Raw genomic sequence first — 16,875 nt, forward strand, 5'->3', positions numbered from 1 at the left:
AAACAGTTAATATAGTTAAGTTTTATAAGCCTTAAACAATTATACAATTTAAACCTTATATTCTAAAGCAATTAATTGAAAATCCATGTAATACCATAAAGCCTAGTTTACTTACACTTCACCATCTGTTACCTACAGTACTAGGCAGGACGTTGTGGTCCCTTTGATTCTCACCTGTCAGGCTGCCATGCACGGCTGTCACCCGTGTAAAGGGTCTATTTACAACGAGCAGGAGCTGTGAGCCAATTCTGCTCATTCCCTCCCATCAATTCTTCTAGCTAAGCTCATTTTATAGTAAAGTGAGACTTGGTCATTCTAATAATGTTTACCAATTAATTACGTATTATGTAAGATGCCTGATGCCCCTATTTGAGGTACATCCTGCTACTCAGGATGTTTCAAAAACTATGTGCATAATTAAACAGTTTTATGGCTGCATTTTTATTTTATTTTATTTTGCTTATCAGAAACAGAAGTACCAGTACAAGGTTGACTGTCGTGTTCTTGACGGGGTCTCACTGTACCATACTTAATCTGCATTAATAGCATGTTATAGACTAACAAAACATGTAGATGGTATCATGATACCATCTACATGTTTTGTTCGTCTATAAAGTGCTACCCGAGCATTTGTGGGTTTTTTTCCTGTAACACAGTAACTCGGCTACCCCCTGAAGCTTCTTATCTGCATTGTTATGCAAAACATTCCTGCCTCTCAAAGCTTCCCCCATATGCCATGCCTACATGCACCAGACTTGAGACAGGCCTGGGTTTTGCTTGTTAAGAGACCCACACTGTAGTCAAGGCAGGCGCCCCCACACGTACCTTGAGAGAGGAGCTATACCACTTTCTGGCCATGTGCTCAATTCAGTAGAGTGCCTCCATCTCTGTACAAGGATGGTGGCTGTCCTCCAACAGCGGAGAGCTTAGCCTACTCCAGTACTGTAGTAAAACAAGATGCATGCTCTGTTCTCTCTGCTGCACCTAAGATTTCTCTTGAACTGTTCTGGTGAGGTGTGCTCCATCCCTATTACTGCTACCTGGACTACCTGTCGCATGGACTCCAGGCGCAGCCCTCCATGGCACTGTAAAATATACATTACAAGTAGTAGAGCTAGGGGTCTGGTCTAGGGATGTGAGCAGGTAACAGTTAACTGGTACCTAGGGAACAGCCCCCTGCCTGTGGCCTGCTATGAGTAGAGGGAGGGGAGAGAGGGGTGCAGTGCCCGGAAGATGGAGTGCAGTGCCTGGGACCGGGGAGCCTGATGGGGGGGGGGGGGAGAGAGGGGTGCAGTGCCCAGAAGATGGAGTGCAGTGCCTGGGACCGGAGAGCCTGACGGGGGGGGAGAGAGGGGTGCAGTGCCCGGAAGATGGAGTGCAGTGCCTGGGACCGGGGAGCCTGACGGGGGGGGGGGGAGAGAGGGGTGCAGTGCCCGGAAGATGGAGTGCAGTGCCTGGGACCGGGGAGCCTGACGGGGGGGGGGGAGAGAGGGGTGCAGTGCCCGGAAGATGGAGTGCAGTGCCTGGGACCGGGGAGCCTGATGGGGGGGGAGAGGGGTGCAGTGCCCGGAAGATGGAGTGCAGTGCCTGGGACCCGGAGCCTGACGGGGGGAGAGAGAGGGGTGCAGTGCCCGGAAGATGGAGTGCAGTGCCTGGGGCCGGGGAGCCTGACGGGGGGGGAGAGAGGGGTGCAGTGCCCGGAAGATGGAGTGCAGTGCCTGGGACCGGAGAGCCTGACGGGGGGGGAGAGAGGGGTGCAGTGCCCGGAAGATGGAGTGCAGTGCCTGGGACCGGGGAGCCTGACGGGGGGGGGGAGAGAGGGGTGCAGTGCCCGGAAGATGGAGTGCAGTGCCTGGGACCGGGGAGCCTGATGGGGGGGGAGAGGGGTGCAGTGCCCGGAAGATGGAGTGCAGTGCCTGGGACCGGAGAGCCTGACGGGGGGGGAGAGAGGGGTGCAGTGCCCGGAAGATGGAGTGCAGTGCCTGGGACCGGGGAGCCTGACGGGGGGGGGAGAGAGGGGTGCAGTGCCCGGAAGATGGAGTGCAGTGCCTGGGACCGGGGAGCCTGATGGGGGGGGAGAGGGGTGCAGTGCCCGGAAGATGGAGTGCAGTGCCTGGGACCAGGGAGCCTGACGGGGGGAGAGAGAGGGGTGCAGTGCCCGGAAGATGGAGTGCAGTGCCTGGGGCCGGGGAGCCTGACGGGGGGGGAGAGAGGGGTGCAGTGCCCGGAAGATGGAGTGCAGTGCCTGGGACCAGGGAGCCTGACGGGGGGAGAGAGAGGGGTGCAGTGCCCGGAAGATGGAGTGCAGTGCCTGGGACCGGGGAGCCTGACGGGGGGCGGAGAGGGGTGCAGTGCCCGGAAGATGGAGTGCAGTGCCTGGGGCTGGGGAGCCTGACGGGGGGGGAGAGGGGTGCAGTGCCCGGAAGATGGAGTGCAGTGCCTGGGGCCGGGGAGCCTGACGGGGGGAGAGAGAGGGGTGCAGTGCCCGGAAGATGGAGTGCAGTGCCTGGGACCGGGGAGCCTGACGGGGGGCGGAGAGGGGTGCAGTGCCCGGAAGATGGAGTGCAGTGCCTGGGGCCGGGGAGCCTGACCGGGGGGGCGGGGAGAGAGGGGTGCAGTGCCCGGAAGATGGAGTGCAGTGCCTGGGGCCGGGGAGCCTGACGGGGGGGGGAGAGAGGGGTGCAGTGCCCGGAAGATGGAGTGCAGTGCCTGGGGCCGGGGAGCCTGACGGGGGGAGAGAGAGGGGTGCAGTGCCCGGAAGATGGAGTGCAGTGACTGGGGCCGGGGAGCCTGACGGGGGGGGAGAGAGGGGTGCAGTGCCCGGAAGATGGAGTGCAGTGCCTGGGGCCGGGGAGCCTGACGGGGGGAGAGAGAGGGGTGCAGTGCCCGGAAGATGGGGTGCAGTGCCTGGGGCCGGGGAGCCTGACGGGGGGGGGAGAGAGAGGGGTGCAGTGCCCGGAAGATGGAGTGCAGTGCCTGGGGCGGGGAGCCTGACGGGGGGGGAGAGGGGTGCAGTGCCCGGAAGATGGAGTGCAGTGCCTGGGACCGGGGAGCCTGACGGGGGGGGGGAGAGGGGTGCAGTGCCCGGAAGATGGAGTGCAGTGCCTGGTGCCGGGGAGCCTGACAGGGGGGGAGAGAGGGGTGCAGTGCCCGGAAGATGGAGTGCAGTGCCTGGGGCCGGGGAGCCTGACTGGGGGGGGGAGAGGGGTGCAGTGCCCGGAAGATGGAGTGCAGTGCCTGGGGCCGGGGAGCCTGACGGGGGGGGAGAGGGGTGCAGTGCCCGGAAGATGGAGTGCAGTGCCTGGGCCGGGGAGCCTGACGGGGGGGGAGAGGGGTGCAGTGCCCGGAAGATGGGGTGCAGTGCCTGGGGCCGGGGAGCCTAACGGGGGGGGGAGAGGGGTGCAGTGCCCGGAAGATGGAGTGCAGTGCCTGGGACCGGGGAGCCTGACGGGGGGGGGGAGAGGGGTGCAGTGCCCAGAAGATGGAGTGCAGTGCCTGGGGCCGGGGAGCCTGACAGGGGGGGAGAGAGGGGTGCAGTGCCCGGAAGATGGAGTGCAGTGTCTGGGGCCGGGGAGCCTGACGGGGGGGGGAGAGGGGTGCAGTGCCCGGAAGATGGAGTGCAGTGCCTGGGCCGGGGAGCCTGACGGGGGGGGGAGAGGGGTGCAGTGCCCGGAAGATGGGGTGCAGTGCCTGGGGCCGGGGAGCCTGACGGGGGGGGGAGAGGGGTGCAGTGCCCGGAAGATGGAGTGCAGTGCCTGGGGCCGGGGAGCCTGACGGGGGGGGGAGAGGGGTGCAGTGCCCGGAAGATGGAGTGCAGTGCCTGGGCCGGGGAGCCTGACGGGGGGGGGGAGAGGGGTGCAGTGCCCGGAAGATGGAGTGCAGTGCCTGGGGCCGGGGAGCCTGACTGGGGGCGGGAGAGGGGTGCAGTGCCCGGAAGATGGGGTGCAGTGCCTGGGGCCGGGGAGCCTGACGGGGGGGATCCAGTGCCCCGAGGACGGGGAGCCCGATGGGGGGGTGCAGTGCCTGGGGCCGGGCGGTCCCTTGGGGGGGGGGGGCAGTCGGTGCCCGGCGATGCGCACTGCGGCCGACAAGACCCGCGGGGCGGGGCGGCCGGTCTCGCCTGGACCCGCCCACCTCCCTTCCCTTCGCCCCTGTGGCGGGCGGGATAACCGCTTCGGCGTGTCCCTCTGCGGGACCCGTACCCGTGCTTCAGCGCTTAGTCAGCGTTGATTGGTCCAGGCTGTCGCCCGCCCGCCCTCCCCGCTCCTCGCCCTGCGTCAATTGGTCGCCGGCTGGTTCCCCCGTTTTTGAGTGGCTGGGCTCTGCAGGCCCCGCCTCTGGAGGTCTGGGAGCGGAGAGCGAGAGGATGGCGGCTGACGAGGCGGGTGCGGAGCCGGTGCTGCATGGGGGGGCTCTGACTCTGCCGGCTGGCGGGGGGGGCTGACTGCCGGCTGGCGGGGGGGGCTGGAGGGGGGGGCTCTGACTGCCGGCTGGCGGGGGGGGCTGGAGGGGGGAGCTCTGACTCTGCCGGCTGGAGGGGGGGGCTGGAGGGGGGAGCTCTGACTCTGCCGGCTGGAGGGGGGGCTCTGACTCTGCCGGCTGGAGGGGGGGGTTGGAGGGGGGAGCTCTGACTCTGCCGGCTGGAGGGGGGGGCTGGAGGGGGGAGCTCTGACTCTGCCGGCTGGAGGGGGTGGCTGGAGGGGGGAGCTCTGACTCTGCCGGCTGGAGGGGGGGGCTGGAGGGGGGAGCTCTGACTCTGCCGGCTGGCGGGGGGGGCTGGAGGGGGGGCTCTGACTCTGCCGGCTGGCGGGGGGGGGCTGGAGGGGGGGGCTCTGACTCTGCCGGCTGGCGGGGGGGGCTGGAGGGGGGGACTCTGACTCTGCCGGCTGGGGAGGGGGGGCTCTGACTCTGCCGGCTGGCGGGGGGGGGCTGGAGGGGGGGCTCTGACTCTGCCGGCTGGCGGGGGGGGCTGGAGGGGGGGGCTCTGACGCTGCCGGCTGGCGGGGGGGGGCTCTGACGCTGCCGGCTGGCGGGGGGGGGCTGGAGGGGGGGGCTCTGACTCTGCCGGCTGGCGGGGGGGGCTGGAGGGGGGGGCTCTGACTCTGCCGGCTGGCGGGGGGGACTGGAGGGGGGGGGCTCTGACTCTGCCGGCTGGGGAGGGGGGGCTGGAGGGGGGGCTCTGACTCTGCCGGCTGGGGAGGGGGGGCTGCAGGGGGGGGGGCTCTGACTCTGCCGGCTGGCGGGGGGGGCCCTTGTCTGGCCTGTCTGAGGGGCCGCTGGTGATGCTCCCTGGTGGGCGGGGCCAGCGCCCCACCACCTAGGCCATGGGGGCTCGGGGGGGTCGGGCCCTGGGCATCAGGCCTTTGCATTGCCGCCTGTCTGCCCGCCCGCAGAGAAGGCGCGGGGGACGCGCGCTGCCCTCTCCTTCGCCGCCGTGGCCCTGGCGCTGGGGCTGCCGCTCTGGTGGAAGACAACGGAGACGTACCGAGCTTCGCTGCCCTACGGGGGGATCAGTGCACTGGGCTCCCTCCGGGTAGGTGCTGGGCCCTGTGGCGAGCGATAGAGGGTTGCCTGGCTGGCTGGTGGGCTATGGCTGGCCTCCCTGGGAAGGGGGCAGGAGTCCTGCGCTAGATGGGGTGGAGCAGCATGGAGCCTCTGGCAGGGAGCCAGCTGTCCCACTCTTATCCAAGCCTTGTTGCAGCCTGCTTTGCCTCTGGCTTCAGGAGTGACCTGCGGTCACCCCCCCACTCTGGGGAAAAAGCCAGCCCAAGGCTGACTTCACTTTGTTCCTCTCGCAGTCTAGGCCCCTTCTCACCCCAGTCCTCACGCAGCTGAGCGCAGTGCTAAGCCCTGCAGCATGTTCTCCCTAGACTGGAAGTTGGTTGGCCTGTAACACCCACAGGCCTCCAGGAGCCCTGGCTGTTGTTTGCCCTTCTTTCCAGCCGTGGCAGTGAGTGGTGCTTGTTGGGGCCTTATTTTCAGTCCTCCCAGGGCCCAGCACTGCCCTTATATACAGGCCCCTCTACTGGGCAATGGTTTTGGGATCAGGAGCAGAGTGGTAAGCAGAGAACTGTGCCATTTGAATGCACCTGTCTTGCTTTGCTAGCCCTCTGCCTGTGCTAGGGACTGGCTCATCTGGGCAGGAGTTTGTTGCCCTGCAGTGGCCACTCCTCATTAAATGTCATGTATTTGTCTGTGCTCTTTGGCATGGACTCCTGATACAGACACGGGAGTTTCCAGTTGGTGGCAGCAGCAATTCAGCGGTCTCCCTTCCTAGGGTTCAGATATTACTGAAGTTCTAGTGGGCTTCAGGGACTCTGAGTAGGCTGGGGGTGATGCAGGGTGTCCCTGGGGTCCCAGAAGGGCTGTGAGGATGGTGTGGGGGGTTGCCAGAAGCTGGGATGATAGTGAGGGGCTGGTTTGCACTGCCAGGTAATGCTGCTCTTTGCTCAGTTCCAGTTGACTGTGCCCATCTCCGTGGTTTTTGCCAAGGGAGCTCTGTCGGGAGCTCAACAGAGGAGACTGCCTTTTTCAGACACAAAGGAGGAGGAGAACCTGTTAAACTGTAAGAACCTCTGATTGCCGGGTATTTGCGTAAATATGTAACCTCTTGAAATTTTAGAAGTTTCATGTTTACATGCGGGTGGGGGGAGGGAGAGTAGCACTGGCTCCGGCCCCCCACCCGGCTGCCTCTGATAAAAAGGCAGCACTGGGGGGGTGGGGGGCAGGCGGCTCCATAGGAGCCACTATGCATGGAGAGCTGGCTTGAAAGCCATTTCCCATATGTATCAGCTTCTTCCTGCTCCTCCATGTGCCCCCCCCCCCTTGGGCTGCAGACATAGGACTCTCTCCTGGGCTGGGGCCGGCTGTATGGGGTAGTTCCAACATTTTAGGTGAGTTAAAAGCTTTTAGGCTCCTTTTAAATACTGAAACAAAAGGCCTAGCTCATGACATTTGCACGGTCAAATTTCAAACAAAGTTTACATAGATGTTAATGGCTTAAGGTAAGAAAGGAGAGGATTCTTTTAACTTTTTTTTGTGTTGTATATGTTTGCAAACTCTGATCTTAATGTTGTTGTTTTTAATCCTGTGTGTCTAGTTAATATATGGTAAATTGTTAAAACTGGAAGAACTTTACCATGAATCCTGTTTAATTTGTTTTGGCTTTCAATTGGAGTTGGATTCTGGAGGCTTCTACTCTTTGAGTTAGTGATACACACACAGTGAAAATTTCAAACCAGAACTTTTATCTGTTTTACAGATCTCTGTTTCATTTGGCTAGCATGGATCCTAAACATTCCCCAGAGAAAGTGTATAAGCCTGAGTGAATGCCTTTCACTCTCCTTTCCAGTATCAGTAAATACTGTATTAATATTTTCAAGGAGAGCATGACTATTTCTAGATGACTCATAATTTGTTTAGCAGCTTAAAGTTTTGCATATTTTTTAGATTTAATGGCTATGTCTTTGATTTATTTATATAGCTATTTGCAGTATGCCCCATTTTGGTGTGTTTGTTAGCTTTTGAGTTGTTAGAAAGGACAATAATACATGCACTCTAAGAGTAGTGTTAGTTTTCTTTATTTGATTTCATATTAAATAAACATCTTAAGCATTACTCCTTGTTACTTATCCCTTGTTTTAATATATTGTCTTCCGTACCTATTTACTGTTTAAAAAATATATTCATACCTAGTTTTTTGTTTGTACTAGGACATGCTGCACATCCTCATACAACCTCAATATTGGTGGTGCACATAAGAAATGTGAACCTGCCAAGGATGGATAATGTTAGAGGGAACGCTGCTTGTGACCCCAGAGCAATTAGGCACTGGGCTAGAGAGAGACAGGCTTGTGGGGTTAAGGGCAGGAAGCATGGTCTGCTTCCTGCTTTTGCCCTCAGAACTGCTCCTCCCCAGGTATCCCAGCCTGCAGGCTTGGAGTAAGAAAGACTGAACGCCCTGGGCTGGAGGGAAGGTTCGGAGAGCTGAGTGTAGCTTGGAACACAGGGCTCCTGAGTGTCTGGGGATACACCGTGTGGTAGGAGGAGAACAAGAATTGGAGTAAAACAAAGGGAAGGAAAAGAAGCTCCTTGCCAGTGGGGTGGGTCATCCTGAATTTCTCTCCCCAGAGAGGGGAACCCCATTGTTTGTGACACATCAGTCTGGGCCAACCCCAGGGAACACAGATTAGTGTCCTGCCTATGGGGATGGACCATCTGGGCAGTGAGACTTTGCCCAACTCTGGGAGCGGAGACTTAAGGCAAATGCCCAGCTAGGAGAAGGTACTGTTCCCCATTCGTCCCTGGTTCCTTATTAGGATTGCCAGCGCTGGGCCCTGATGCTGGAGAGCACACACACAGGGCCAGGTGGCCTCACCGGCTCTCTCCCTTCTCTGCAGCAAAAGCAAGCGTTACGTCCTGCTATGTGATGACTTATCGGAGTGCAACCGTCACAGAGCAGGCAGCCTTGGCCGTGGCCACTGTGGAAGGTACAGGTTTATGCTGGTTCTGTAGGATGCACTGGGCTGCCTTTGGTAGAGTTGGTGAAGAGCAGGGAGTCCTGACTCTCCCATGCCATCCAGTTGCTAGGCCTGAGCGAGATGCAGGTGGTGGGTGGTAATTTGGCAGCTGGGGAAGCTGCTGCTGTGCTGCCCAGAAACACTGCTGGTTATGAGGAGCAAAGGGCCTGCAAGGATTGCTACTGATCAGCTCCATGTGGAGCTCTTGGGGCACAGGAATGGGTGCTCCGGGGTTGGTTCCAGGAGCCTGGGGGGGTGGGTGCAGGGATCTGATTGTGACTGTGGAGATAGACTTGTGTTGTAGTGGGGGTTGTGAGGGAGCCAGGTAATCCCTGCCTCTATGGGCTGGGAGTGGGGGAGGGGTTCTCCTCTCTGGATTATTTCCTTTGGACAGCTGATAACTTCTGCTCCATCCCCCATGGATGCTACCATGATACCTGGAATGTGCGATGTGGAGTGAGGATCCCAACAATGCTAACTCTTTTCTTTGCCCCAGAGGCAGACGTTGCACTGCACCCACTGCAGGAGGACTTGTTGGGTGCTCTGACTGTATACGTGATCCCAGAAACCTCCCCTCTACTGCCTCAGGTACAGCATCCATCCACGTTGGGACTAGGAATGGGGCTCAGAGCATTCTGGGGCTGCCTGCTGCTACCCATGAGAGAAAGCGATGTCCCTGGAGCAAGAGAGCAGTTTGATTGCCCCCCAGAGGGATTGTGCACTACAGGGACCTGCCCAGAAAAATGCCCGATTTTCCTGTCGCCCTCTTTCCTCCAGGCATAATACAAGGGCCACGTGGTGGGGTCTGGGAAATGGATGATCTAAGAGGGAAGAGGCATTCATGGAAGGGTACCCCTCTGCATAAACAGAAAAGCTTCCCATGGTTCATGGTGTGTGCCCCATAGGCAGGAAAGGGCATGGCTAGCCTGTGTATTTTGTGGTGTCTCCGCTGTCCTCCGACATTAGTGGTCCATCTCCTGTCCCAATCCAGGTGTCTGCCAGTGGGGTCCAAGACCCTCTTTGCCTGAGGGCTGAGGCTGCTGTCCAGACCTAGGAAGGGGTTGGTGTGGGGCACCCCTGCTAGGGGCTATGCAGGCTGCCCAGGGTGCACTGAGCCCTGTTTGCTCTGTTCCCAGGAGCAAGACTGGGTCACACATCCTGCCCTGATTTACTTCCCTGCCTTCTCTGCAGGGTGTTGGCGTGTACGTCGGGAATCACCGGAGTGCTGTGATGCGGTGTATGCCAGGCTCAGGGGATGTTCTGGCTGCTGTTAGTGCCCGGGTGCAGCAGATTGTGCAGGCCATGTCCTTCACCATTGACTCTATCGCCACTGCCTTGTCTGACCGCATGCCCACGGACACAAGGCACCCGTTCAAATCCAGCCTGGGTAGGACGCTGTGGGCACCTGACATAAGAAGCTGTTTCCATGGTTTTCTGCAGCATGCTGTCTTCCCTGGGCAGGACTGGGGGCACCACTGAGCCCACGTGGGCCACATTCCTCTCCCTTACCCTGGGATTCCCAGCCACCCCCCCTCCCTTTGATTAACAAACACCCCTGTGTGTCCTGGCAAGCCACCCTGATAGTGCTTTGTGCCACTGCTTGGGAGCTGCTTAGCTTAGGAGTGTGAGGCTGGATCCCACAGGTATTCTTTGGAGTGTAGCTCTGTTCTCTCTCTCCCATGTGGCATCTGCTCAGATCTGGAATTGTGCTCAGGCATTCCTGCCCTGGGCATGGCCAGACTGAGCCTGGTTTGTGGGCAGGTACTGCCCTGGCATGTGCTGCTGCAGTGGGATGTTGATGCAGCCTCTGCTCTCCCAGGATACGAAATCACCTTCAGCTTATTGAACCCGGATCCCAAGTCCCATGATGTGCACTGGGACATCGAGGCAGCTGTCAGCAGCTATGTGCAGCCTTTCCTCAACAAGCTGGGCTCTGTGGCCAACTTCTCTGTGGACTCCCAGGTGAGAGGCTGGGTGGGAGTGAGAAGGTGCCTCCACCCAGGCTGGCCACAGAGATGGTCTCCTTCCCACAACATTCATCTACTTGGTGATCCCCTCAGATCCTGTACTATGCCGTCCTGGGGGTCTCACCCCGCTTTGACAAGGCCTCCTCCAGCTTCATCCTGAGCGCGCACAGTCTCCCCCACGTCATTAATCCGGTAGAAGCCAGGCTGGGTAAGTGCCACCCTGTGTCCTTACTGTGGCTGCTTTCACAGAATCCTAGGGCTGGCAGAGACCTCAGGAGGTGGAGTCCAGTTCCCTGCCCAAAGCAGCTTTGAGTGTTCGGTGCTGCTGAGGGGAAAGGCTGGCAGGCAAAGTCCTCTCCCCAGCCCTGCGCTGAGACCAGCAGAATTCGTGCTGTTTGCGACTCACGTAGGATCTCAACATATGGGCAATATTGAAAGAACCGATGTAACCCTCAGGCCACACACCTCTTCTCAGGAACAGGTTGAGAGGTGGGGAGGTCCCGTTCTGCCCCACAGGAACATTCCAGGTGGTGAGCTCTGCAAGCAGCTTCCCTATTGGACTGCCCCACAAAAGCTATGGGGGTCACTTTGTGTTGCTACAGGTTCTAGTGCCACTTCGCTCTACCCCGTATTGAACTTCCTGCTGTATGTGCCAGAGCGTGTCCATTCCCCCCTCTACATCCAGGACAAAGACGGTGCTCCTGTGGGAACTAATGCCTTTCACAGCCCCCGCTGGGGTGGGATCATGGTAAGGAGAAGGGGCTGGGCTTGGCCCGGCCCAGCCCTGCCATGCCATGCATGAGCAAAGCCTCGCTCTGCTCCCGTGGGAGGGCCTATGCCGTCCCTTTGGTCCCCTGCCTCCATCCTGGGGGCTGTGACTGGCAGGAGCTGGCCAGCTGGAGCCCTGTGCTGTGCTTGAGAGCTCCTCCAGGCCCAGCAGTGTCCTGCCATGGCTCAGCAATGCTCACACCCTATCAGCTTATTCCACTTGGCATCAGTTTCTTGACCCTTCCTATGATAGGAGATAGTTGGGCTGGGCCTGGGCCTAGGCCCTCTGTCAATAGCCTGAATAAGACAGCTGCTCAGCACTGCAGGGTGACTGAGAGCTGTGGACAACGGCTGGGGTCCCTGTGTGGTGGGGCAGAGGCTGCCTCTTGCTGTCTTGGTAGGTGTACAACATTGACCAGCCAGCTCCTGAAAAGGCCTCTCTCCCGCTGCGGGTAGACGTGGACATGGTGCAAGTGATGGAGGTGTTCCTGGCCCAGCTACGGTAAGGACGTTGCTCCCTGCATTCTCGGTATTCATTATGTTCTGTCCCACCAGATCAGCATGGCCCCCTCAGGCTGAGATGCTGCCTCCATGTCGCCCCCTTCTCTGGCAGCTCTGTGCTTTTCCTAGGCCCTCTGGCAACGTGAGGATAAACGTCATTGGGTCACTGGCTGGCTTGGGGCTCCTCTCACCCCCTAGGGAGTTGCCCTGGCTGATGGCTGTTCAGTAGTGTTGGTGGTTGAACTCGCTCCAGGAAAGGAAGTTGAGAGCTGTGCCCATTCCATGCCTCTGCTGCAGGGCGTGCGAGCCATTGAAGAGCTGGCCTGGTGACCTGATCTGCCCTTCTCTGCCACAGGTTGTTGTTTGGCATCTCCCGGGAGTCACTCCCAGAGGACTTCCTGTTGGTGAGCCCTGGGAGCGAGGGGCTGGCTGACTGGGAGCTGGACCGCCTGCTTTGGACCCGGACAATTGAGAACATTGCCACAGTGTCCACCACTCTCACCTCTCTGGCCCAGCTGCTAGACAAGATCGGGAACATTGTCATCAAGGATGATGTTGCTTCTGAGGTGGGTGGCTGTTGGGAGGGTCCCACATGGCAGGCAGGTGGCTTCCAGCCTCACACAAAAGCCCTACATGTTGCTGCTGCCAGAGTCCTTGTCTCCCCAATCTTCTGTAATCATTTTCCCTCTTGGGGAGGGGGAAGGCAACGATTGTCAGAGTCCATTAACCTAAAGCAGCGGTTCCCAACCACTAGTCTGCGGGCTAGTGCCAGTTTGTGAACTGCTGGCTACCAGGCCCTGCTGGCTCTGGGAGTCGGGGCTGGGATGCACCGCCCAACTCTCTTCCCCCCTTCCTGCTGTGTCTGTTGGGAGAGGCATGTCCTGCCCCACCTCTCAGCCATCCAGGGGTGGGGGGTTCTCCTGGATGTGGAAGAGCAGTTCACTGTGTGGCAGAGCCCAGCATGGCAGCCTTAGCGCAGCTGTGACTTGGGCAGCAGCATTCAGCTGGTGGCTGAGAAGCAGCGCAGGTCTAGTTGGGGGGCAGGAGGGGGCAGGCACTGGGAGTTCCAGGGGCAGGGCTAGTGCTGGGGGGGGTCAAGAGGCAGGGGACTGGCAATGGGGAGCTCTGGGGTGAAGCTAATACTGGGGTGCTCTGGGGGCAGGGCAAGTATTAGGGAACTCTAAGAGGTGGTGGGCTGACACTGGGGAGTTTTGGAAGTGGGGCTAGTAGTGATGGGCTATGGGGGCAGGGCTGGCACTGGAGGGCTCTGGGGATGGGGCTAATAACGGGGCCAAGCATTGGGAGGAGGCTCTGGGGCATTTAGGTGCAGTGGGGCTCTACAGACAGGAGGCTGATACTGGGGGGGGGGGGGGAGTGGCACTGAGGCATTTGGTGATGGGGGGCTGGCACTGGGGGGCTCTGAGGACAGCAGGCTGGCACTGGGGGGGTCAGTGGCTGGGCCCAGTGGTTAGTGGAGGGATGGGGGCTCTAGGGGTTAGGGGTCCAGGGTGCACCCTGGCCCCCAGACCTGCAGCAGCCACCTGCCACTGTCCTAGAGGGCTGAATCAGGCCTAGCAGCTTGAGTCACTAGAGCAGCGGCAACCTTTTTTATGCCGTGGACTGGCAAACCCATTCACAAACTTTTGTTGGACTGGTAACATCTTATTTGCATATTCATGTTTCCTGTCCCCCTAAGCTCTACCCAGCCCCTTGCTCCCCAGTGCCTCCTTAGCATCCTTTGACCCATTAACCTCTGACCTGTAGAGTCCATGCCAACACCCTCCTGCTCTGTGACCCCACCTCCGCACTCCCCAGAGAAAGAGGCTACCCTCTCTAGTGAGCATGGCCATTACTTCCATGCGGGCAGAGGGAGCAACCATTGGTGTCGTGTGCTCCCTCCTCCTTTGCACTCTCTCCCTCCTCAAGCATGTCTTGCACCCCCATGGGGGCTGGGGGGAGTGTGGAGCCCCATCTGGGCCGCCAATACCAAGGTGGGAGGGAGGCACTTTCTGCTGCTGCCTCAGTGCCGCAGGCGGCAAAATTAGCTGCGTGTGGGAGGGGGGCAGCTGGACTGCTATTGCTGAGGGGAGGGGGAAGGAGGCACTTCATGCTCCAGCTCCTGCCACTGCCTCAGTCCCAATGCAAAAATCAGCCACCACGGCTGCCAGAGCTGAGCCACCGCACATGTGCCTGGAAGTGCTTGGACCAGACAAGGAGCTACTCTGTGCTGACTCTGTGTGCTCCCATCCAGGTATACCGTGCAGTAGCATCAGCGCAGATTGCTCTGCTAGAGCTGGCCTCAGGCCACCTGGGCACCGCATTCCAGGCCAGCAAAGAGGCAGTCACCTCCTCCGAGCGGGCCTTCTTTGACCCTTCGCTGCTGCATCTCCTCTACTTTCCCGATGATCAGAAATTTGCCATCTACATCCCACTCTTCCTGCCCATGGCGGTGCCCATTCTGCTGTCCCTGGTGAAGATCCTCCGGGAAGCCACACAGAGCAAGAAGGAGCCCATGAAAACTGACTGAGCCTGTCTGCAGCTACCCCATAGGGCAGGGGAGCTCAGAGCTAGCTCATAACAGCCTGTCTGTGTAGCAACAGCCAGGACCCAGTTCAAGGACCTGGACTCAGATGATTTGTTATGAATCCTGGCAGTGGGGATAGTCTGGCAGAAATAGGGTGCTGGGACAGAAACTGAGGCTTTGATCCAGCATGGCCACTTCCCAATGTGGACCTCTGGGTTTGCCTTTGACACCTGCAGCTGGCCCAGGCCAGTTGACTCAGGCTAAGGGGCTGTGTTGTGGTGGTGTGGATCCTTAGCCAGGAGCCTGGACTCTAGGACCCTTTCACCTCACAGGGTCCTAGAGTTGTGGGCTCCAACCCAAGCCCAAATATCTGCATGAAAGAGCTCCTTGGCAGGAACCCCACAAGACCAAGTCAGAAGCACCTGTGGGATTTGGAGTGCAGCTGCCTGTGACTGGCCATCTGAGCAAAATGCTTCTGCCAGTCGGGTCCAAGGTGTGTGAGCTTGGGCTGCTTCGACTTTTTCTAGTTCCTATAGCTGGCTGTACCACCAGACAGCAGAACAGGGATTGCTGGGGCTCCCTGCCCGCTTGCGCGCTCACCCTGGGGCTCTCCTGTGAGTCTGAAGGCTTGGTGCTAGCTTCTGGAAGATGCTCTGGAGTCTCTGTCTCCTGTGAGTGCTCCCATCTAGCCCAGCCTCCAGCTGGCCTGCCCCTGGGGTTGCCTTGCTTAGCAGGGTGAGACATGGAGAGCTGAGGGCACCTTCCTTTTACTCCTGTTGAGAGCTTTGGTCTTGGCAGAACCCCACCTGCATGTGCTGGACTCAGCTTCTTCCCCCTAGTATAGGGGGCATGGATAGGTCAGCCTGTGCCTGCAAGTGGGGTAGGGCTTCCTTGAAGGGACTGGAGCAGGAGAGTGCTGCTCATGCTTCAGGGATGCTCCGAAAGTGCCTCTTGGGTTTCTTAGCTGGCAGCCTGCTGGTCCCAGCGGAGGGCCCCGGGCTGCCAAGGGGACAAACATGAGAGTGATGCACTGATGAATGGTGGGCAAAACAGTTTCTTTTCAATAAAACTAAAAACTAGACTGTGCTGAGAGGGATTGCCTTACCTGGGAATGTGAGCAGCCTGTACCCCACTGGCCTGGGAGAGATTCTGCCCTTCAGGGCAGCCCAAGCCAGTGCTGCTCTTCTGTGGGATGGCTTGTGCGTGTGTGTTTTGGATGGGATGGGTTCTGGGCCATCAGGTTCTCAGGCAGTGGGGACGTGCTGCTCACTGGCCAGTTGCCTCGATCCAGTCTCCTGTCCAGTATGTTTGTTTGCCCTTCTGGAGGGGAAGAAGCTTGCTGCTCTGCTGTGGGTGAAGAGGGCTGCAGGCAACTGTCCAGTTCTGGGCCAGTGAAGTGGAACAGAGGGGAAACTGTTCGCTGGGTGTTGGGCTGGCTGAGGAGAAGTGGGATGAGAGGGCCTGCGAGTTTCTACTCTGTGTGCTGGTTTCTAAGGAGCTGCAGCCAGTGGTTCTAGGAACTCCACAACAGAGCGGGCCTGGTCTGTGGGGGTATGTCTACACTAGAAAGTTAGTTCGAACTAACGGACGTTAGTTCGAACTAACTTTCCTATGCGCTACACTAGCGCTCCGCTAGTTCGAATTTGAATCGAACTAGCGGAGCGCTTAGTTCGAACTAGGTAAACCTCATTTTACGAGGACTAACGCCTAGTTCGAACTAGCTAGTTCGAACTAAGGGCTGTGTAGCCCTTTAGTTCGAACTAGTGGGAGGCTAGCCCTCCCCAGGTTTCCCTGGTGGCCACTCTGGCCAACACCAGGGAAACTCTATGCCCCCCTCCCGGCCCCGGACCCCTTAAAGGGGCACGGGCTGGCTACGCTGCCCGTGCCAGGTGCAAGCCTGCCAGCACCCAGCTAGCAGACCCTGAACCTGGCACGGCACAGACCCACCCACCCGATGCCCCCCAGCCCACCCCCTCTTGCCGGGACCAGGCTGGCGGCTCCCGGGAGCTTGCCCTGGACCGCAAGAGGCGGGCACCTTCCTGGGCTAGTGCGGACATCGTGGACCTCGTCCACGATCTCCGCACTAGGCACAGGAAAGTGGCCGTCTAGGGCAGGAGAGCTGCCAGCCTGGCCACCCAGGACCAGGTGTGCATGAAAATCAAGGGGGTCCACTGAGACCCCCGACACTGAGCCCTGAGCTTACAATGGCCGTACTGGGTCAGACCAAAGGTCCATCTAGCCCAGTAGCCTGTCTGCCGACAGAGGACAACCCTAGGGACCCTGGAGGGGATGGACCGAAGACAATGACCAAGCCATTTGTCTCGTGCCATCCCTCTCCAGCCTTCCACAAACTTTGGTCAGGGACACCACTCCTACCCTCTGGCTAATAGGACTCCATGGACCCAACCTCCATGACTTGATCTCACTTCCCTTTCAACTCTGTTCTAGTTGTAGCCTTCACAGCCTCCTGCAGCAAGGAGTTCCACAGGTTAACTATTTGCTTTGTCAAGAACAACTTTCTCTTACTAGTTTCAAGCCTGCTACCCATTCCTTTCCTTTGGTGTCCTCTAGTCCTTCTTTATGGGAACTCAGGAAG

General features: G+C 59.1%; 1 protein-coding gene across 1 annotated transcript; it reads left to right on the forward strand.

Annotated features, from left to right (window-relative positions):
• The first annotated feature begins 4,270 nt into the window (after positions 1 to 4,270).
• Positions 4,271 to 15,360, forward strand: PIGS (phosphatidylinositol glycan anchor biosynthesis class S). The gene is made up of 12 exons (XM_075904429.1): positions 4,271 to 4,385; positions 5,394 to 5,533; positions 6,454 to 6,565; positions 8,400 to 8,489; positions 9,016 to 9,107; positions 9,711 to 9,906; positions 10,339 to 10,481; positions 10,580 to 10,694; positions 11,089 to 11,234; positions 11,656 to 11,756; positions 12,111 to 12,321; positions 14,007 to 15,360. The coding sequence occupies exons 1-12, from the start codon at positions 4,367 to 4,369 to the stop codon at positions 14,280 to 14,282; spliced, it is 1,641 nt and encodes a 546-aa protein (XP_075760544.1). The 5' UTR covers positions 4,271 to 4,366; the 3' UTR covers positions 14,283 to 15,360.
• The last annotated feature ends 1,515 nt before the right edge of the window (positions 15,361 to 16,875 follow it).

Source organism: Pelodiscus sinensis, chromosome 21 (assembly GCF_049634645.1).
Source record: "Pelodiscus sinensis isolate JC-2024 chromosome 21, ASM4963464v1, whole genome shotgun sequence".
NCBI classification, from domain to species: domain Eukaryota; kingdom Metazoa; phylum Chordata; order Testudines; family Trionychidae; genus Pelodiscus; species Pelodiscus sinensis.